At 31.1% G+C, this 23,785-nt stretch overlaps 1 protein-coding gene across 3 annotated transcripts in view; it reads right to left on the reverse strand.

Annotated features, from left to right (window-relative positions):
* LOC107450877 (uncharacterized) overlaps window positions 1-12,558 on the reverse strand; it is a 54,065-nt gene extending 41,507 nt beyond the window's left edge. Inside the window, exons 1-3 of one of the 3 annotated variants that reach the window (XM_087160572.1) lie at window positions 12,490-12,558; window positions 3,685-3,768; window positions 2,144-2,194 (exon numbers count right to left, since the gene is read on the reverse strand). In XM_087160572.1, coding sequence (XP_087016698.1) covers window positions 2,144-2,194; window positions 3,685-3,768; window positions 12,490-12,522 — 168 coding nt within the window. In that variant the 5' untranslated portion in view covers window positions 12,523-12,558. Of the gene's footprint in view, window positions 1-2,143; window positions 2,195-3,684; window positions 3,769-3,941; window positions 4,188-12,361 lie in introns of those variants that run through there. The other 2 variants (XM_087160571.1, XM_087160573.1) reach the window with 2 other exon arrangements.
* Between the last annotated feature and the right edge of the window lie 11,227 nt (window positions 12,559-23,785).

The raw sequence follows: 23,785 nt of genomic DNA on the forward strand, positions 1-23,785 counted from the left end.
TTTTGTTTATTATACTCTCTCACCTATAACCTTTCAATGACTACGGAATTTCTGTAGTATCAGAAAATATTTTTCTCGTGGTAACAAAGATAAAATTATAATAAAGTATACTTTCAATATCTCAAACACTTTGTTATGTCAAAAAAAAAATTTTTTTTTTCTCCCCTTAGCATTAAATATCCACCAAATGTTAATTTGAATTCCCAAAAACCTTGCTATGTAGAGTTTTTTTCGAAATAGAAAATGAAATTTTTGAGGAAAAATCATAATGTAAGTTTATTGTAGGCCAATTCGTATCAATTTAATGCATAATTACTTTTGTCTTATTTTTAAAAATAAAATTATAATTGTGTTTAGACTTTTAGTCAACTATCATTTAAACACATTTATTAGTAGTTGTTCTTATGTTCATTTTAGAGCAATACTTCAGAATATATTTTTCTATTTTTTAGAACATATTTAGTTCTGAACTTGCTATCTCAAATTTTTTTAGCATCCCTTCAACTTTGAGACATCAAAGTATACTGTATTTTAATAAATTAGAATTAAAATAATTTTTCTCCCCCAGTATGTATAAATAATTTAAACAGTCATATATAAAAGGCCAGATACATAAACATTAAGAGCATGGCCATTAGTCAAAGTTTTATTATATTTTTCTATTCTATTTGCTAAAAAAATTCTGTTTTAGTTCACAACCACTGGATAATATATTTTGTTCACACCTTAAATGTTGAAGGGCATGTATGATATTTTAGATTAAATTTAAGTTTTCTTTTATCATACTTTTTATTCTTTGAATACTCTAACTGATAGAATATCAATTGACAGCTCAATATATTTAAAAAAAAGATAGAAATTAAAGTGTTTGGCAGGGACTGCGGTGCCGAGGGTGACCTTTATATTAAATAAATGTTTTATATTTTATAGATGCTAAATATTTAGCTCCCTTATATTTTATAAATGAAAGGGCTCAGCCCCCTATAATATTAACATTTCTCAATAAAAAATTTTTGTGTAAAATTTAAAAAAAAGAATTTAATTATTTTAACCAATTTTATGACTTAGTTTTAATGTATGGATTTACTAAATGAATACTCAAACCAGCAATATTTTATTTTATTTCAAAGATTGAGATTTCTTTTCCTTGAATATACATTTCTACTTAGATTTATAATGTTTTAATAGATAACGTTCATCTGAGTTGCTCTTATAGGGTTGTCTGTGGTATTTTGCAACTAGTCCGCAGAAGTTGCTACTACATTGCCTGCATGTTAATGTCTCCCCGAAGAAAAAGTGATAATGTCTATGATTTCCATTTTTTTCCTTAAATTTATATTTTTGATTGATGGAGGATTTCTGGTACTTTTCGATGCTTTTTTTTAAATAGCCTCCTGCTACTTCCTGGAATTTTGGGAATAGTCAGGTATTTTACATTAAATTATATTTTCTTAAATTAAATTATTATTAATTTTCCAGTCATAACATTAGTAACTTGGTGCTGCCTTAACTTAGAATATCTGTTATATTTCTTTTAAATCAATATCTTTCTGCATTTTATATTTAATTATGCTTTATATACATACATAACCCCGCTCACTTTTAAAACACTTTAACAATCACTAGTGTTTGGTCTATTAGGTTAGGATAAATAGCCCTCAATTGTCCCTTGAACTTTCACAGACCTTCTCAAAAACTTAAAGCAATAAAAATCATGCCATTATTACTTTTAGATGGGTAAATAAAAAACTAATTTTTTGTTTTTATATTTTTTAAAATATATTTTTAGAGCTGCACTAAATAGTGAAAAAGAGTTTAATATCACAAAATTCTTTGCCAACCATATTACATAAAAATAAAAGCAATAATAGTTTTCAAAAACATAAAATTAGAAAAAAAAAATTCATTGAAATTCTAGAATAATGCACACTATATATATCACATCAACCTACATCTAGACATAGACTTTTGTAAGATGCAATGATCTCGATTAATACATTACTTTTAATATAATTAGACACATATGAATGGATTCCTAGGGAAATGTTAATTATTTTAAAAGATAAAACTACATTATTTTAGCAATAGAAAATATAAAAATTATTTTTTATAGCATTGAGGAGTCATATAACAGACAAAATACCTTAGGATCTTTTATTTTTTCCAAGTAAGCGTCAAAATCTTCATTCACATGCTAAAAAAATTAACAAAAATATGAATTTTATAAAAATACATTTTCATTATCAATTTTAATTAATATCTACATAAAACTTTCTTTAACATGAACATTAAAATACATAAAAAAAGAATGTAGATAAGATTTTTTCTTAAAATCTGAATAATTGAATGGCTACAAACATTAAAGATTTTTCAAAATTATTGACTTCATTAGAATCAGGGTTCTCAAGTTTTTACTAATATTAACCATCAATAGAAGTAACAAAGTAGGTTTGTCAAAGGTTATTAAAAGTAGGTTTATCAAAATCTTACTTAAATCACTTGCACATTTGTATTGCATAAATATTATTAATTTTAAAATTATAAAGATTTAACATGTGTCCTGACAAAACCTTTTATTACATTAAAAAATAGATTAAAATCTGAACCACAATTGCTAATTAAATCTGAAATTGCTAATGAAGCTCTTTATTAACACAGTAGCATAAAAAAGCACAGTATAGAGAATAGCCGCAAGTAGAATAATTGTTTTTTCAAAACACAAAAGTGATTTTTTCTCAAAGGCAGAGGCCCTGCCCTTCTTGATTCTTAGGGAGAACTCATTTGGTTAAAATGTACACAATAAGAAAAAAAAAATGAACTCATGTAATTTAATATAACAATACAAAATATTTCCTAGCTCAGATGATAACTCAGAATTTATAAGAAGCATAACTTTTATATAATTATCCTTTTATTATTCAGACACATTTACATATTAAATTGAAATATTAAACACACAAAAAACTTCATATACAAAATGATTTTAAGACTCATCTTAAGTGTCAGATAGTTTGAAACAAATTGTTGATGGTTGTTTGATCAAAAATAGTTTTTGACATGAAAAATCATGAGTATTTTGGACAGTAACATGTCATTATTAAGGTGAATAATTAAGTACAAAATTAACTTACTAATTTTATGTTTTTTTGTAACAAGAAATTTAGATTAAATTTAGTCAAATAAAAAAATTACACTAATGAAATAAGTATTTAATACCAATAAATATTTCAAAAAATTAATTGCATTAGTAAATTTTAATCCCCCCTTTACATAAAGATTACATAATCTAGAATAAATTTTATTATTAGTATTAAATTTTAGTATCTGCTTATTCTAACAGATCTGAAAAATAAAATTTTCATAATAATCTAAAAATTAAAAAAAAAAAAAAAGAAAGAAATTAGTAACACTTTTATACAAATTAGTTTTATAGAAATAATGCTAACTGATCTGTATATTTGTTTTCATATTATTTGAAAATAACAATCTTAATTTATCTATTTTTTAATAAATCTTTTTTTAATACTCAATAAACCGTATTACATAAATTGCGGAACTTTTAAATGATTTCAACAGGAATCAACTTTTAAATGAGCAATAAAAATACAAATTCCTGAGAAAAAATTCTTTAAAAACTTTATATTATATACATATACACACGCACAAACAATAGCAACAGCTTACTTTGTCAAATAAACAACGGTTTCGTTCCATGTATTCAATACATACTTCCCTAAGTTTAACATGATGAACTTGAGTGTAGAATATCTAAGAAAAAAAAAAGAATTTTTATAACAAAAAACTATATAAAACATTAGTAAATGCCTAATTTTTTTAGCTATGTAATAAAATAACTCTACTCAACATAAAGCTATAAGTTCAACAACCACATGCACACTAAGAAAATTTAAAACTTGTTACTTCTAAAATTAAACAACCACCTGTTTAATAATTAATGGATGCCTTCACAGATAAATCATTGCATACTAGATGGCTTACAACATTGCTACCATGGTCATAAGTACTTTGTATAATAGATAAAAATGCAGCACTAATCCACGATAAAGATTCCATAAAACCAGCAGAATTAATTTTTTTAAAACTAAGAACAAGTATGTGAATATGATCGTTTGCTTTCGATTTAGCCGAAAAACAGAACTAGAATTCCTAAAACAGTTCCGGTTGCCGTAAACTTAAGATTTAAACTTTTTAAAGTCGCATTTCAAAAAGGAGTAAAAATTAAGTAATAAAACAATATCTTTCATATATTTATAATTTTTTGCAGATTTAACTGGAAACTTTCAAAGAGAAATTTAGATAAAATAAATATGCTTAATTTTAAAGCAGTAAAGACAGAACTTTTACTTTTCCAACCCGATTCGCGATAGCAACGTTTGAATATGCCCTCTAGTGAGGTGGATATTTTCAGTCTACTTGTTAAGTTTTCATTTAGTTCTATTAGAATCATTGATTGAGGAGAGCTTTTTTAGCAACAAATAAGTAGCAAAATTTCCCTAAGGAAAACGTAGAAGAATTTAAAAGACGATATAGGACATTGGTAAATCATTTGGAGACAGAGCGCGTCCAACATTTGAAGGACAATTTCTCAATTTTTTTCTTTCCACTATCAATGAACCTGCAACCGATAACTTCCTATTTCGTGATCACGCACTATTCAAGATGTCCTTCCTTCCTCAATGGCACGACAGCCCCGGGTGGGCCCTGGCCTTCTCAATCAACTTCCTCCAGGCCTGCCTCCGCCTGGCAGTTGTCTTCCAGTTTGAGACTTTTAAGACTGAAGAGTCTCTTTCCACGCAGTCGGCCCATCTCAGCTTTGGATGACCTCTGCGCCTTGATCCGATGGGCTGAGCCGAAAAGATTATGTTTGTCGAACGCTCTCTGTTCATTCGAATGATGTGACCAGCCCATTTAATTCTTTGGATTTTTACATACTTGACAACATCAGGCTCTCTAAAGGCCCGATAGAGTTCTGAGTTTGAACGTCTGTACCAAGTACCATCAACTTTTTTGCCCCCAAAAAAGGATCTTAGGATCCGACGTTCAAAGATTCCCAAGGAGTTCTCATCTTTCTGTGTTGTTGTCCAAGTTTCTGAGGCATATGTTAGGATAGGTCTGATTAAGCATTTATAAATTAACAGTTTAGTATCTCTTTTTAGTAGGTTTGATTTTAAATATTTTTTCAATCCATAAAAACATTTACTTGCACTATTGATTCTTCTTTGTATTTCGGGTGCGATATTGCCATTAACGTTGACTTCAGAACCAAGATAAACAAAACTGTTTACCTTTTCAAACTTGTATTCACCAATTTGCAAGTGAGTTGTAGAATCAGTTATTTTGGTGCATTGCATATACTTTGTTTTCTCCTGGTTAATAGTGAGATGCATTTTTTCTGCGTCTTTTTGCATGGATAGAAAAGCTTGCTTTAAGTCAGATTGTGTTCGCGCTATGATGTCAATGCCATCGGCAAATGCGAAAATTTGGACAGATTTATGAAAGATATGTCCTCTGGTATTGATTCCTGAATCTCTGATAATTTTTTCTAATGCCAATTTGAAGAGTAGGCATGCCAAAGCATCGCCTTGCCTTACACCATTTTTTACCTCCATTGGTTCCGAGAAGTCATTTTGGATTTTAACTTTCTGCATGGTCTTACACAGTGTAAGTGTGGTGAGTCGTACAAGCTTGTCCGGGATATTGAATTCTCGCATAGCTTCAATGAGTCGCTTCCGGTTTACACTGTCGTAAGCAGTTTTGAAATCCACAAATAGGTGGTGTGTACCGATTCCAAATTCCCTGGTCTCTTCCAGAATCTGTCTTATGAAAAATATTTGATCAGTTGTAGACCTGCCCTTCCTAAAACCGCACTAGTATTCACCAAAGATGTTTTCTACATAGGGGCTAAGTCTGTTAAATAGAATTTTTGAAAAGACTTTATATGCAGTGCAGAGCATGCTGATACCCCGGTAGTTTGAACATTCAAGAAAGTCTCCTTTTTTGTGTATAAGACAAACAGTGCTGTGTTTCCATTCTTCCGGGAGTATCTCTTTTTCCCATACTGATGTTAGAATATTATGTATGGCCTTTAACCCATCTGGTCTTGAGTTTTTGATGAATTCTGGTGATATCAAATCTGGGACAGGAGCCTTGTTGTTAAGTTTTTGAACTGCTTCTTCAACCTCAATCATTGAAAGAGGCGCAATACACTCTTGGTTAACGTTTGGTGAACAGAACTCTGTCTGAACGCACTCTACATTAAGTAGGTTGTCGAAGTGTTCATTCCACCTATTGAGAATGTCGGTTTTATCGCTTAAAATATCTCAATCTTTATTTCTGCAAAGGTTAGTTCCAGGTTTGAACTCCTGACGACCAAAGTTAATGCCACGAAAGAAAGCTCTGCTCTCATTAGACCCTCGGAGATGTTCGACTAATAGGACATTCGAATTTAAAAGACGATATGGGACATTGGTAAATCATTTGCAGACAGAGCGCGTCCAACATTTGAAGGACAATTTCTCAATTTTTTTCTTTCCACTATCAATGAACCTGCAACCGATAACTTCCTATTTCGTGATCACGCACCGTTAAAGATGTATGTATTTAGGTGAAATAAATTTGTTTTGTCTTCATTTCATTATAAATTAAAGGGAAGTTATTTCATTCCGATAAACAAATATGATCTTAAAACGTGCAGAATTGTAATAGTTATAGAATATTCTTCTTCATAGAATAGAATACATTTCTGTACCTATATAATGAGGAGAACAATAAAGAATTTTCCGAATTACTTAAAATAGTATCATTTATGTTGATTGTTAATAAATTTTTATCGATTTCTTGGCAAGTATTTTTTAATTTTGAATGCTTAATTTATACAAGAATTCAGCTGTTTTTTTTAAAAGTTAAATAAGCTCATTGCTTTTAAGTTGTTAAAATTCATATCGAGATCCTTCAATTATAAAATTTTATTGTGTGGTATGTCATCTTAAATTAATCCGGATTTATAAAGCAGGTAAGTTTTATGATTTATATAATAATAAGAAAATTACTTGCAAGTAATTTTTGTCTAATTTGATGATAATTCTCTACAGAATGATTTTTCTATTTCTAATTAAGAACTTTAGAACTATAAAAAAAAAAAAATTATTTTCAATAAGGAATTTTTAAAATCGTTTTTTTTTCCTAATCGTAAGCATTCTTTATTTTAGGTCTTTAGTTTATAAATAATGAATTTTTTTATTGAAACTTTAAATTTTTGTTAAAAAGATTTGTCAAAAAACTTTTTAAAAATTAAACGTTTAAACATTATGTGATTCCGTATACTTTTCCATATTTTAATGTTTGAAATAATATGATTCAGAAACCTATGGAATATAAAGTTTAAATAGACCTTTCATATTAGATCATTAAATTTAATGGAGCGATTTTGTAGGCATTAGGTTTTAACTCTAATAAGAAGATACATATTTTTTCTTATTATTTGCAAATATTTTTCGGATGCGTCTTGGCTGTTCCTTCTCTAAGAAAAAGTGATTCCATTTTGTGTCTGCTTACATAAGAATAGGAAAATTTTTCCTTTTTAAATTTAATAAGATACAATAAGGAACGTTACCATGCTACACTGAAGAATATTTCCAGTGCACCTGATGATCGCTTTCTTTTAGCAGTCATTCGTCTCAAATAACAACGTCTTCTGTATGTCGCTGCTTTCGCGAATTCTCGATCACAATCCGTGGTAACTCTGTCGTTAGAGAATTGGACTCCTGTCAGGAGGGGTCAGGGTTCGATCCTCGACTCACCGAGTACTTGCGATGTACGTGCTCGTAAAATCAGTGCGAAAGTCTGTAGCCGGTTGAAAAAAAAATTTCCAAAATCCCTGTACACACACGATACTCCACGTGTACAGGCATTTTGAGAATTTTTTTTCCACCAGCACATCTGTGTCTAAATTGTGGAAGCGGCCTTACAAATTGTGATGACAGGTTTTCGGATCATTCTTAGGGATGTTTCCGAGTCCATCACCAATAGCCAAATGGGTACTTAATTTACGTCGCATTAGAACTGCACATCTACCGATTACGCCATCTGGGGAGAAGATGTGTTCCATTTCTAGAGCCTCTCCCTTTCCTATTCTCCATTACGATGTTTCCCCTTCCATAATGTTTTTCGTATTTGGATTGCCAGAAATTTGTAAAATTTTCATGATCCTTACTTTAAACATTATGTTTAATACAGTTTTGAGTGCCATATAGTTTCCTTGATTGAAATTTTTTAATTGGTTTAAAAATTAAGACAAACTAAAGTACTACATATTCCTTTGACTATCCACATGCTACTATTGAAAGCATGCCTAGTGCTACCATAGTTAAAAAGTTCTGATATGTGCCACCTGTAGCACATTTACATTTCCCTCATTTTTTCCATTCTTTAAAAGCTGTTTCTACACCATTATTATGTTGGGGTCATGCCTTTCCCAAAGTATTTATAACAAGTCATTTTTAAATAATTTCCTAATTATTTTATTTCCAATGTTGAATAGCCGATCTATTTCAGCAAGGTAACAAATTTTCAAATGCATTGGCCAGTTCACCTTTTTTCCACGTTCATATTTCATTTAATACTAAATGGAAACAGGTGGCAGAGTAAGAGCAGATGTACGACCACAAAGGGTTAAATCCGCATTTGGAGAAGTGAACTTGTAAAAGTTTGGTTTTAGAAAAAAGAACAGATTCTCCTACAACTATACTAATGATATTTAAACCCGTATCATTAGGAAGAACGCCATAATTTTTTCTTTTAGAGAGTATTAGATTCTTTATAGAAACTAATTTTGTTTTGCTAATAAGTTTGAAAATGATCGAAACCTGTTTTGTCATCAATCACAGATCTCTAGATAAAAGTAACCTAAGCTTGTTAGAAAATAATGTTCAACATTTTGATTGACGATAAACTTATAGCACTGTGTGGCGAAATTTTTCTGTTTTGTACGATCAGGAAATGATTGAAACTTGCATTGTCACTAAAACTTTAGTAAAGATTTTTTGGACAGTGGCAAGTCCGGAACTTTATTCGGACTTTGTGATGGAATTTTCAATAATAGATAATAGATGATAGAATATATTCTTAGAAATGTTCACCTTGCATAAATGTTTACTATTCTCGATGGTTTGATAAGCTTCCCAGCAATACATTTGCAATTATTATTCATATAACCTCACATAGTTTTTGGTATTTTAATCTAAGTGACTGTGTAAGTCAAACCAACTCATGAGACTTGGGAACACAATTGCCTAACACCGGAATAAATATGTGCGTCATTTTCATAAAGCTTTCACTTTTGATGCTAAGTAATTTTTATTACTGAAATAAAAATACAAATAACATTTTTAAGCAATCACATTAGTTTCCTATACGCTTTTAGTAAATGTAGATACATAGAAATTCGAACATAAAAATCGTGTTTGTGTTATAACGTTTTAATTTACCAAATATAAATTGCTAAGCACACTAATGTCCCAGCCCTTTCTTGGTCTTTTTTTTTTAAAATTGCAATTAAACTAACTTAATTGAAAATAATTTTAATTTATCTAGTTCTGAAAATTGCGTATCTAATACACAACACTATTTTTCTGATATACCAGGGGTTTCCAATTTACACGAGGCCGGGGCCCGCAATTAAAAACACCAGTCAAATGGCGGGCCGCAACTTTAATCAAAATTTTATATAGGACTCTCATATCTGAAGGAACATTAAATATTACTGTCAGATTTTTATCAAGTTGTACAAAACAAAAGTATTGAATTGCAAATTAAAGTAAGAAGTAGATTTTTACCTGAGAAATAAATTTTTTTGCACCGTTGGTGTGTTAAATCTCACAGAAACGAAGAAATTAATTTTTTTTTAAACGAAGAAAAGTGCTTTTAACCCATATAGATTTTTTACGAAAATTGTCCGCAGAAAAAGAACAACTAATATATTTTAGTTCGCGGGCCACAAAAAAAAAGACTTCGCGGGCCGGATGTGGCCCACAGGCAGCCAGTTGGTAACCACTCTGATATACAGCTTTAAATTTTCTATTGAGTAAAACTCAGTTTCATGTTACCGCGAATTTTTTTTACTGCTACTATAATTGTTTAAAATAATTTCTGTTGAAATGGCAAAAATGGGCTTCATGGCAGCTAGAATGTTCTATTTTTCGAAAAGGTAAAAATTTAAAACATTTTCATTATATTTGTTTTATTCTAAGGAAATAAAGCTTTAACAAAATGCAGTAGTTTTATTTGCTTTCCACCCTTTTACCAGCATAATTGTTTTCAATTTATTGTTTTAATGTTAATTTTTTTTTAACAGAAAGATTTAATATTCAAGAGAACTTGCCTGCATAAATCGACTTGTAGTCGAACAGTCGAACCTTGGAAACGTAAGTGAAAATGAAGTGTCCCTTGGTTAAGAATATTATTCTTTGGAATTTCGTGTAGTCACATCGACCGTAATGTTAACATAAGTTGTAAGAAGGTTATACTTTCGGATTAACCATTAAAGATTTTCATGCTTTTCTCTTCTTTTTCACTAGCAGTAAAGGTTAGTTCAATTCCTATCCACTGGTCTTTAATGCTTACCTTAAATGTTACCTTGTCTTCTGGATTAAGTTCCAACTTATAAGCCTGTGGAGCTTAACATCAGTAATCCAATATGGATCAGTTATTCTTGCAGGTTAAAAAATCATTTAAAATTGAAAGCAAACTTTAAATAAATGCCGAAATCAATTACACTGCGCCAAATTAGACATTTGAAATGAACGCAAGCTAAAAAGTAACTAAGGTAAAAAATACGTTGAAATTGGAGGAAAGGTTGCTGAGGTATCTGAGAATCGTGGAACACGTGCCGTACGAAAGACTAAATACCCTCACAATGTGAGATTTATATATTTGCATTAGGAAAAATAAATTTACACTACACTGTATATTTTTAGGCTAGTTAAGCCACCTATCAACGAGCAAGTAGGGGCTTGCCTCTGTTTTCCAATCCTCGCTAGTTTTCATACTATGTCCCACGCTATAACAGATCAATAAATTTATAGAAGTTTGATCATATTTGGAAGGATTTTGATTAATTTTGGAAAGCAAACAGTACTTAAACAGAAATTTCTGCGAAAACATGTAATCAGAAAGAAAAAAATATTTGATACAGCAATTTAAATTACACATTTAATTTTAGCATGTTTTATGTTTTGAAACATTTTTTACGAATATATAGCTATAGAAAAATAATTAAATAAAATAAAACATTTCACTCAAAAGTTAGAAAATTACTATGCAAAATATCAAGAGGGAATTAAATATTTCCGATATTTCAAAGAAGTGTAAAGGAAATATGTTTTCGTAAAACAATTTTTTTTATAACTTTAACCAATCTACGAAATATCTAAATAACAAAGCTAATGCAATAATAAATTAGGTATTAAAGGAGTTACATACTAAAATTTTTTTTTTTACCGTGACGCTTCAAGTAAGATCTTAGACTTGCTGCAAGAAATTTAATTATTCACAAAATATTAACTAATATTATTTGTGCATGTATATTATCTAGAAATAAATTCTAATATTTTGAAGTTAAAATTCCTACCATAGTGATTGAAACAAATTTCAAAATACATATAAATTTTAAAATATATATAAATTTCCAAATCTATATAAATAAATAAAAAAAAATTTTTCAATGTCGTCTAAGTTCTGATTTTTAAACTGCTTTATTTACAGCAAAAGCATGAAAGTTTAAAAATAAACTAGGACTATCTTAATCCAAATATTTTTCGCATTCAAAGTCACGTAACAATACAAATTAATGTATGCTTTTACAATTACATTCTCCTAACACTTAATAAAAAATGTTCATGTTTTTTAAACATCACTAATTCCAAAAAAAAAAAAAAAAAAAGCTGATTTTAAAGTTAGGCTCATGTCGGTCCTCTGGAATCGGCATAAGATTTACACGTGAGAGACATTTTGTGAGATATTTTCTTATTTCAAACCAGATAGTGTAAAAATAAGTATTTATATTTAACGTTCTTTCAGTATTAACATTAATTTAATTAATCTTAAAGTAACTTAAACATTACATGCAATTACTAATGCTAAGACAAAATTATAAACTAAAGTGAATATAAAATTTTCAAATAAAAGCGTAGTAACGCTATTTTATTTGTTACTGTAAGTTAAAATGAAAAAAAAAATTTTTTTGTTGACCAGTGACTCTACATTTCAAATCAAAGATCGATACAATTCAAAGTAAGAAGAATTCAAATTATGTAATGAAAAAACTTATAAACTATTATATCACCTGTTCAGATATAACCCTAAAAAGACAAGAACCATCTTTTGCGACATCGCTTCGATAAAGACCTAAATAATCTAAAAACGCATCCATATTTTAAGAAATTTAAAATACAAAAAAATCGCTTCACTCACAAAATTCGAGTCAAGAGACTTCGCTGAAAACATTCGAGATTTCCGCCCTCAGTTTCTTCTCGGAAATTAATTTGCATATTACGAATCGAACCGCTTCTTCACACAACGCGATGATTGGATGAAAAAGAACGATCTGAAGTAAATATGCAAATATTTTTTCTTCGCCAAATATATTTGACACGACACTGATTGGCATCTTTTCAGATGGCATAAATAGTTCGATTTGCAACTTATTTCGTTTATGCAGAATGTTCTTATGTCTACATACTTATATTTCTTCGTTGTGAAGCAAATTTAACAAAGAACAAAATCTATTATTTAAATGCTTAGAAAGGAAGATAAAATGTTTTAAAGATTTATAGAAAGGAGAATTCAATTTTATTGAATCGTTATTAACTGCACTAAACTTTATAATTTGTTTTTGATGCTATACATATTAGAAAAAAAAAGCTTTTTGCATTAATTAAATTTTATTCAAATGATTTTAAAAATTTTCGTGGCATGACAAAATACAACTTAAAATTCACAAATGAAGTTAATATCATTTTGATTTATTAAAAAAAGTTACGGAATAAAATTTATCCATTCGAACTTAAATAAATACCACCTAAAATTTCTTAAATGGAGCATATGGATGTTAAGTTTTTTTTCTTATTTTTATTTTATAGATTAATTTTACTCATAAATCTTCAGATTTCAAACGATATTTAAATTCGTGTTTTGAAAATTAAAACAGTTGGAAAAATTCGTTTGTGTGCATCAGTTGTGGTATACATAATACAAATTATTTTTATCCAACATATTTTAATACAAATATCGTCAAATTTTTAATAATGGTAATATAACAGAAATATTTTTCGGTACTTAAACGCCTAGTTTAGTTTAAATTAGAGACTTAGTCATTAATATTAAATAATTTATATTTATTGAAAGAAAAAAGAAATTGTAGTTACAGTAAAATGGTTATTTTTTAAATTTTATTTTCTTCATCACCTCGCTGGGTTGATGATGTTGTTGAAAATGTTGTTTTGAAAATATCAAGGTATTATATTTAGATGTTATTTCATAAAATATTTAAGACAAAATAAGATGGATTAAAACACAGTACAAAAGATTAACGTAATGCGACTTAAAAAAAGGGATATATATTCTTTACAAATATATCCCTTTCCCCTATCGGAATTCCCTATCCTATATATCCCTATTTGATCTTAGAGCGGTTTTCCTTCCTTCGGATAAACGTGGGTCCATCAACCTCGAGTTGATACAGTGACTTTCCTTAATAATTTTTTTGTCAGACTTAGTTTATAACACCGTTTGATCATTTTATCTAGACTATGAAATAACTTTAACGCAATAAAGGCGATGCAATTAAAATTTACAATAAAACAGGAGGAGCGCAGTCGCCGGGCTATATTTGGTGTTATCATTTATAAGATCGAAGTTGAATATATACTCATAATCTCATGTATTACAATTTAGTGCACTTTTAAAGAAAGAAGCACTTAGCTTGGTAATATTTTAGGTTTCTATTGTCCCTATATAAGTGTTTTCAGTGGCCGCTCATATTGATAAACCACGGAGCCCCTGTGATTCTTCTAAAGATTTTTTTTTTTCTTTTGAGTTTTAGTGGTAGCGTTCCAAGCAGGTGCAGCGTAGCTAATTATAAGTCTAATACACTGCAAGTAGAGTGTGAGTTTGGTTTTTAAATTTAATTTAGAATTCTTTCCAAGAATAGGCTTCAGGGCTTGGAAAGAACCTTCCGCTTTTCCTATTATATTTTTAATGTGTGCAAATTTGAGGTCTTTAGTAGTTGTTATACCTAGATATTTAGCCTTGTCTACGCTTGGAACTTTTTCACCGCATCGGTGCACTTCGGAGATCTGTTTTTTCTTCTTTCTGAAATTTTTTTTAATGGTAACTAGAGATGATTTTGTTGTATTGAAAGCGGTTTTCCTGGTTCTATTTCAGGCATTTGCTTGTTAATATTTTGTACGGCTTTAGAAGAGGAAATTGGCTTGGTTAGTATGGTTGTATCATCAGCGTAAAAAGCAGTTTGTGGTATTATTGTTTGATGTAAATTTTGGGAAATCCGCGCAGTAAATTAAAAATAATATTGGTCCTAATATGGTCCCCTTCAGGACTCCAGCTTTTATGTTTCTTGTTGTAGATATTGCATTGTTAACTTTGATATTGAACGTACTATTGGTAAGATGGTTATTAAGAATTAAGATGAAGTTGTCCGGTATTTTGTTTTTAATTAGCTCATAAATTAGCCCATGATGCCAAATGCGATCAAAGGCTTTGACCAAGTTCAGCATCATCAATATTTATCTGGGCACCTGGGGCCGTTAGCGGCCTTTTTTCCATTCGTCTTGAATTGTCATCTTTAGGGTGGTTCTTTCTGGGAGTTCAGCATCTGTAAGTTTTATACCGATATAATTTATTGAAAAAATAATAAATAGTGGTGCCAACAGAGGCATTAAATATTCAAGGTTTATCTTTTTTAGCTACCAATTTGTAAAATTTTTAGAGCTCCTTAGAATCATTGGTAAGTAATGTTGCAATGATGTATAGTAAAATATAACATATTTCGGGTCTTGTGCTGTTAATACTGAATTAATCTAATGAAACTTTCCAAACATATTTTTTATCACGATATTGGAAGGATAGAGAAAACTTTTTATGGCTCGTTCTTACTGAAATATTGAAGAGCGTTTGATTTGTTAGTTATTTTGGATGGCCCTAGCAGGATTTGCGTAAAATAGTATTATACTGGATAATTTAAAGTTTACAGATAATAAGGTTAATATTTAATTTTGCAATTTGAATAATTCTAGAGAAATTATTGAAAAATAAATAATTTTTAAGAAATTTTTATTTTTTAATATTTAATTTTTATTTTTAGTCAAGAATTTACCCGAATTGGATTTGCACATGGTTAAAATATAAATGCAAATAACAAAGAACTTTTTAATAAACTATTTATAATAATAACATGCAATTAACTAAATTATTTTATATAGAACTTAATTGCATTCTTTGGGTATCCATTGTTTTTCTAATGAATTTGTCGATTTGTTTTTATTATGTTATACATATATACACAACCGAAATTGGTTGACTTCCACCTGAGAATGTTGACAATCACAAAGCCGCTTCGATAGCTGTTCGAAATATATATTAGGTCTATTTAAGTGCCATTGCCCGGTATATATTTGCCAGGTATGTCCTATATCAATGTTTTTTTTAAGGTTCTGTGCCACTGCCTTGTATGCATTTAACCGCTACTCCGAAACTATCGCACGCTTTTCTCCTAATCTATCCTCAGCAGATATTAAAATATCGAATAAATATTATAATATTGAAGAATTAATTGATATCAAATCGGATATAACAAAGCGACTATTTGATTATTGACATTCATCCGTAAATGTCGACATTCTCTTGATTTCGGTCCCTCACGTTAGTATTCTACCACCGTTTAGAAATTTTAAGACTTTTTCAGAAAGTTATATTATTCCCCCCTGCGAAAAATTATAGAACATGGAAACTTAAAATTACGATGGTGCGTCGAAAAATTCGATAATTTTTATTCCATTACCGAATTTAACATTCGATTAGTTCGAGAATAATTAATAGTTAAATGTGTGGTAAAAATACCAAACAGGAAAGGAAATACAACTACAGAGTTGAAATTAAACGTATTGAAAGAACTATTTTTGTTTATGAACTTAGCAGGAATTTTTTCAAAGTTCAAATTTGTTCGAAAGTTATGGTAGTTTTAAATGATTTTTTTGCAAATTTTTTCTCATTTTTATTTTGTTTCACATTTAAGTTTGTCTTGCTGAACAAAAACCATAAGGCTTAGAAACTTTATATTACGAATCTTGTATCTTTCTCGAGATCTTCATTTTATAAGCTCACGCCTGTTTTGATGTCAAAAAAGGAGTAAATAAAGTTTTAAAAAAAACTATCGTGAGTGATTAGATGCTGCGAGATTAACATTTTATCGAAATTTTTAGAAACAAGACTCAAGAGAGATACAAGATGTTTCTAACTTTTATATGAAGTAATCGTTATATATTGTTAACAGTTAGAATTATTTCCCATTTATTGCTTATTGTGACGCAGACTTTGTACTAAGTTCAACCATTTTTTTTCAAATACAGTTGATTTTTTTTAAAATTCAAGTAATCGTTCATTTTATTACGATTAACAAAATGTTCTTGTTTAAAGTAATAATCGAATATTTAGAAACAAAATTATCTTCTTCCTACTTATATTTTTTTAAAAAAAATATCAAATTTTAATTTAAAAAGAATGGAAAGCAGCCACAATGATAAATGAGCGGAGCTAGCCGGAGGAGAAGCTTCCTAATTTATCATACATTTTAAATAAAAAGAAATTCTATATAATGTGGAATGCTTACTTCAACTCATGTTAATGTTACTTCAACTCATCAAACTTAAAACGAATTATTGTATTAATCCGGCACATAATTAAGTTATGATCTAATAAATTCATGATCGTTCAATTTTGTTAATCATTTAACTGAATCACTGCGTGTTCATTGAACAATGGAGGTATTAAACGAATAACTTATTAGATGATTGTAAATTACAGGAATATTATCAGAATCACTAAAAAATGTACAATGTAAATATTTGAATTGATCACAATAAATAAATCCCGTAGTTCACTCATCGTAAAGACACGGTTCCCAGTAGAACACCGAAATCAAGCATCACTGGCTGCGGTCAGTAAGTGGGTAAGTGACCATTTCGATCAGCCTGCGTAGGGACAGAATGTGCGCGGTATCGGTCATCGTTAAACTGTTCTACCGTAAAGTACAAGACTTCATAGGCTGGTCGTCGGGATACCACTAAGGAAGGAGAACTTTCCCCTTTGCAGAAGATCAAAATTGCTATTGTCTTCCGATCATCTTCAGGGATGTTTCCCAGACCGTCACCAATAATCCATTGTGCAGCTCTAGAGCGACGTAAATATTATTACCAACCTACCTATATATAAAGAGTTTTGTAACATCATGTATTTTATTCTGGGCCACCCAGAAAAGAGTTATCAACGTGATCAAGAATTAATATTGAAAGATAAATTGCTCTTTTTTCACCATTGTTGTGTTGGGATATTTTCGCTTAACTCTTTCGAGCATTGTATCTAGCCAGCATCCGCCTAATGCTTTGTACTTACAAACACTGTATTTTGCCGGCATTGTGTGTATAGTTTGTCTAAGCTAAGAACTCCTCCCGCCACAAAGTTTGAGGCCGTCTGGTGCTATGGAAACAAGAATGGCACATTTATACAAACAAACTACACGAGGGCCGTATTTAGCTGTCGAGATCATGATACTCTTTGATAACTAATCTAATCCGTTTCAGACTGTCACTGGCTAATATTCCATTGGCCTATATTGGATAAATACTAATGTTTTTGAATGTGTTTGATATGTCTTGGAAGTCGATATCAGTTTTATTTATAATGCTTTCAAAATTTCTAAATATATTTTTATGCAATACTTAAACAAGAAAATCCGAACTTCAGCTTCCTGCAGCGGACTGACAGTAAAGACGCGGACCAAACTCACTACCCCTCTCTCATATAACTTAAGTCCTGAGTCCTACTCCTATCGATCTCATCGCCGAGGCACAGAGACTGATGACTTTCATTGCATTACAAAATTCAAACAATCAAGTACAACAATAAAATATACATATCGCTGGTTCAAAACTAAAACGACACATCTGCAAACGTATTATGCTTGCAGATGTGTCGTTTTAGTTTTGAACCAGCGATATGTTAATGCATATAAGATTGATAGCACTTAAGTCTGAGATCCACTTTGAAGTCAAAGTCTAATTAACAATGACAAATGACAGCAGATTACACTAATCTGGGATGGTCTGGAAACTAAGGCATCTTATAGTGAATGTCATTGATTTGTGACCAGAAGTCAAGTAATCCGGCATGGTTTATGTATTTATTTATTGTTACTTATACATATGTAAACTTCTGTGCTAATTAAAAAAGTACATTTTTTAGTCCTAGAATAGAAGAAAAACTAGAGGCCAAGTTAAGGAAGGATATAACGATGGGAATCGAACCTGTCACCTCCACGCTAAATAATATTTTGCAGAGCAGTGAGACCAGTCGACCAGAGTGCCCAGCAATTTGTTTGAATTTTTTTTTCTAAATCTTCTCGGTCACCTACACTCTTTATAATTACTTTCTTTAATAGTTTTCTCTCTTAAACCTTAATCTTTTTTCATTCAAATAAGTAAATCATTATTATTGTTACGTTCATAAATGTAGATCAGAGGGTGAGAATGGTCTATGACTATTTTTCACAAAAATGATGATTGAATTGCCATCTAATGGGTATTAAGGAAGATTTGACAAATCAATGACATAGAAAATTGGTTATTTTGGATAGTTGTTACACAGTGAAGATGAGCCGTGCTGAGAAAAAGTGTTTCTTTTTCAACAGAATATCACACAGCAAAAACAAGACACAGAGAGAGAAACATCCATGCCCTGAGCAGGATTCGAACCTGCAGACGGGGGCCTCCCTGGTCGAGCGGTATCGTCGGTCCAAACGCTCTGTTAAGCGTGGAGGTAGCGGGTTCGAATCCCGCCGTAACCCTGGATATTCTTTGTGATGTCTTTCTCTGAATTGTTCTATCTGTATTTTCTACTTGACAATGACTTATAAGCCTATATTGAGCACACAAGTCAGCAAATGTATGTAATTTCAATAAATTCAATATTCAATACCTGCAGACGTCGGCTTAGCAGCCAGGCACGCAAACCACGTAGCGACCTGGCTGGCTGTTATGTTATATCGCTGGTTCAAAACTAAAACGACACTTCTGCACTCACTTCTCATGTTATTTGAATGAGAAGTCAGTGCAGAAGTGTCGTTTTAGTTTTGAACCAGCGATATGTAATAGTATTATTAGCTAACCTAGTCCCGCAGTGGACTGATCGTTAAGACGTGGTTCCCAGCAGATCACCGAAGTCAAGCATCACTGACTGCGGTCAGTGTGCGGGAGGGTGACCACTTGGATCAGTCTGAGTAGGGACCAAGGGTGTGCGGTATGGGTCCTAGTTAAACTGTTCTAGCGTAAGGTGCTCAACTTCAGATCTTCGAAGCGGGGGTGCCATCCCCTTTGCAGAAGGCCAAAATTGTGATTATCATGTCTTCGGATCACCCTCAGGGATGTTTCCCAGACCGTCGCCAATAGCCCATTGTGCAGCTCTAGTGCGACGTAAATGAACAACAACAACAATTAGCTAACCTAAACCCTTTTGAATGTTGACTATATATGGGACATTTATTAAGGGTTCTTGAAAGGGGGTCAACCTTGAAATTTGTTTTTTTTTCTTCTTCTCAGTATCATTTTTAATGAATTAAATCGTTCTTCATCCTTCCTCTTCAAATGTCAATTCACCAAATAGTTAAACATTAAAAAAATACAAACTGAAATATCAGATATAGCTATACGAAGTATGCTTCTCTTGTTAGATGTTTATGATATCTATAACTTGAATGACTATATATTTAAGAGACATAGCACTATCATTCGTTTATGCGCCACTTTGAAAATAAATATGTCAATTATGCGCCAAAATTTTTCTTAGAAAAGCCAAAAAGTTTTAACTTTTTTCTTTAAATTGAAAAAAAAAACTTATTTTTTTAGAAAACAGTTTTTAGATTGTAAATTGAAGCAAATAAATGATCTTTGTTACAGATAAAATGAAATATGTCGCTGAATATAGTGAAATAGTTCGTTTTTCTTCCCCTTTCGACTTTTTCACCTTTATTGATTCTAACTAACTCAGTGGCGCGACAGCCCATTAAGAGGGCCAAGGCCGACTGTGCCCATCTCAGTTTTCTTGACCTTGGGCTCTGGGGTGCAAGAGCATATGTTCCGGTCAGGTGGTCAGCCGAACGCGGAACCCCCAGTGTTAGTTCCCAAGCATGCTTGGTACTCATTTTATCGACCCACTGAAGGGATGAAAGGCTGAGTCGGCCTTGCCCGGCCCAAGGATCGAACCAAGGACCTGTGGCACGGCAGCGCGAAGCGCTACCACTCAGCCACCGGGCGATTCTAGAAATACATTTTTTCTATGATTTCGAATAAGGTGCCTTATCTATTACACCACCCACAATGAAAATCCATCCATCGTCAAGCCTTACCTCAAGCCCAGTTGTTTGTTAATTTTACTCCCATACTTTCTTGAAAAAGGGCACCTAGAATATGAAAGATGCAAGTGACTGTGGTCACTTGCTTGCAGTCAAATAGACATCTTGGGTAAATAAAAGGAAAGGTGGTCTGTTTAGCGACTATAATAATCAAACAATTATGCAGTATGTAATGACAAAGACTTTCTTTACACATGCTTTAAAAATTTATTATGCACCGTTAGGTTTCACGTCAGTTACGTTACGTTAGTCTTTTAGTAAAGGACTGCTAAGTTATAGCGAACTTATAGCGATTACTATTATTCAGTTTCGGTAAAAACGAAGACGACGAAAAAGTTCTTCGAAATCATACAAAAGAGTTAGAAGGTTTCGCCACTATTCGTGACTATTTGCAGTTTAATTCAGATACTAAAACCTTTTTATCTACCTTTTCCTGTTTCTAAAATTTACCGGCAAAAACTAAAATAAACATCTATTATGAACTATTTTGTAGAAAAATAAGTTGTTATTAGGTATGCTGTAACTTCCTTTCTCTTTGTATAGTTATGGGATAAACATAAAGCCATTATAAATGTTAACATATATTTTATGGAATAATTTTATTAATGCTCTCATTGCAATTTATGTTGCGTTTTAGAGCTTTGGGCTTTTCACTTATAAGACTTTTTTCAGTAATGAGCTTCTTTCCCTTGGTCCCTTAGACCGGGGATTATTTATTTTATATATATATATATATATATATATATGTTACGGCGAATGACCGAAAAAGGTGGTTGTTGATTTTCACCGGTGTATGAATATCACATAGTCGCTTTGGTGAATGTCCGAAATATTTGTTATATCCAATTTTATATAAATTTATTCGTTGACATTATTATATTTATTTGATATATATTTATATTTATTCTGTATTTCAATACTTACTGACGATAGATTAGAAGAAACATCAGTGCTTGGAGTATCGGGCAGTGGCACTTAACCTTAAAAAACATCAGTGTAGGGTATACCGAGCCACTTAAGGTTAAGTGCCACTGCCCGGTATACCCTACACTGATGTTTTTTTTAAGGTTAAGTGCCACTGCCCGGTATACATTTGCCCGGTATACCCTACACTGATGCTTTTTAAGGTCAAGTGCCATTGCCCGGTATATATTTTCCCGATACTTGGTGTATACCGGGCAGTGGCACTTAACCTTAAAAAACATCAGTGTAGGGTATACCGGGCAAATGTAAATGTATGTCCCGATACTCCAAACATTGATGTTTCTTCTGATCTATCGTCAGTAAGCATTAAAATATCGAATAAATGCAATTATATCCACGAAGAAATTCATATCAAATCGAATGTAATAAATATTTCGGACATTCACCAAAGCGACTATGTGATTGTTGACATTCACCGGTGAAAGTCAGAAATTAGGGTATTTAGCAAATATTTTGGACATACACCAAGCGACTACGTGAATATTGATATTCACCGGTGAATGTCGACATTTTCGAGACTTCGGCCATTCACCGTAGCATATATATATATATATTATATGTATCTTTTTAATTTTTATTTTCCTTTGTACTTTGCACACTTACTTCAGTAAGCCTCATGTTGTACATTGTGGAGCATAAGGAGTTGTTTAATAAAATGTATTAAAAGAATTAAAATTCAGCTAGGTTAATATCCTTTCTTTATTCGCATAGGATATCATAATTCTTTTTTAAGAAGTTTTACATCATTAGGTATATCATTGCTTTTATTGGTTACTGATAAGAAAAAAGAGGAATAATCTGAACAACGCGCAGTGTATCCAGTATAAAATTTAGTGTGAAAGCTATTGTGCTAGAAATTAGTTACTTTTATTATTTGATTTCATTATCTTCCAGCCCTAGACGTTATGATTTTACTAAAGCTTTGCGGTCAAGATAGCCTAGACCAAAGCCCCTAATATCTATTTGAGAAAATGGGCGAAGCATTTTATTCAGTTAACCAAATTTCTCTTTTAATTTTTTACAGGATAAACTAATGAATAAAAATAAATTCGCCATATGTCATCCATTTGCGTAAATAACCTTGTAATTTTTTTAAAATTAGTCTTTTAGGAAAATATTTTAAAAGTCAATAGATGCTTTTAAAAGGTTGTCAAGAGCTCTATGAATATATAATAGTGGTATTAAATTTAAGTTGTAGGAATTTAGATTTTGCTGCAGGAATTTAGATCGAAATAAATTCGTATTATGATGTTGTACATTTGCATAAATAACCTTCTAATTTTTTTTTGGAATTCGAATTTTGAAAATACTTTAAAAGTCAACAGATGCTTTTAAACGAGCCGGTTGTCATTCATCCAGACCGTTGTCACGGACTCGATGAATTTATAATAATTATACTAAATTTATGTTGCAGGAATTTAGATTCCTAAAAACCACTTAACCGTTTAGTGTTCTGAAAATGAAGAGGAGTTTGAGAAGTTACACCAGCAGCCAACCTGACACCCAAGTTTCGAACTTGATCCAATGATTAGTATTTAAAAAAAAAGTAAGGAGTAGTTAGTACAAAATTCCTCGTTTAGTTGTGAAATTTGGGTAGAAATTTAGTGCATTTTTTGCTGTGTCTATTTTTTTAAAGCACACATTTTGAGCTATATGTCTATTTTCTTACACGCAAATTTTAAGCTTTGTCAGTTTTTTCAAACACACATTTTAAGTTGTGTCCGTTTTTTTAGACACGCATTTTGAACTGTGTCTTTTTTTTGAAACACACATTTTGAGCTGCGTCCATTTTCTTAAGAAAGCATTTTGAGTAGTATCTGTTTTCCTAGACGCGCATTTTCACCTGTGTCCGTTTTCTTAAACACATACTTTGAGATGGGAACATAGCAAAAAGCCCACTGTCTATTTTCTCGTTTCAGCAAAAAAAATAAATTTGCGCCGTTTACTGCTAATACTTAATTTTATGTGAACTTTTGAACTATTTACTTTTAAAAATGGACAAAACAGCTTAAAATTCATTTTAATATAGGCTGATACTCATATATGTAGACAGCCATAAATTTTTCTACCACCAGATAGAAATGC

The sequence above is a fragment of the Parasteatoda tepidariorum genome, chromosome 4, assembly GCF_982258835.1.
Source record: "Parasteatoda tepidariorum strain Cologne lab strain chromosome 4, Ptep-v5.0, whole genome shotgun sequence".
NCBI lineage: Eukaryota > Metazoa > Arthropoda > Arachnida > Araneae > Theridiidae > Parasteatoda > Parasteatoda tepidariorum.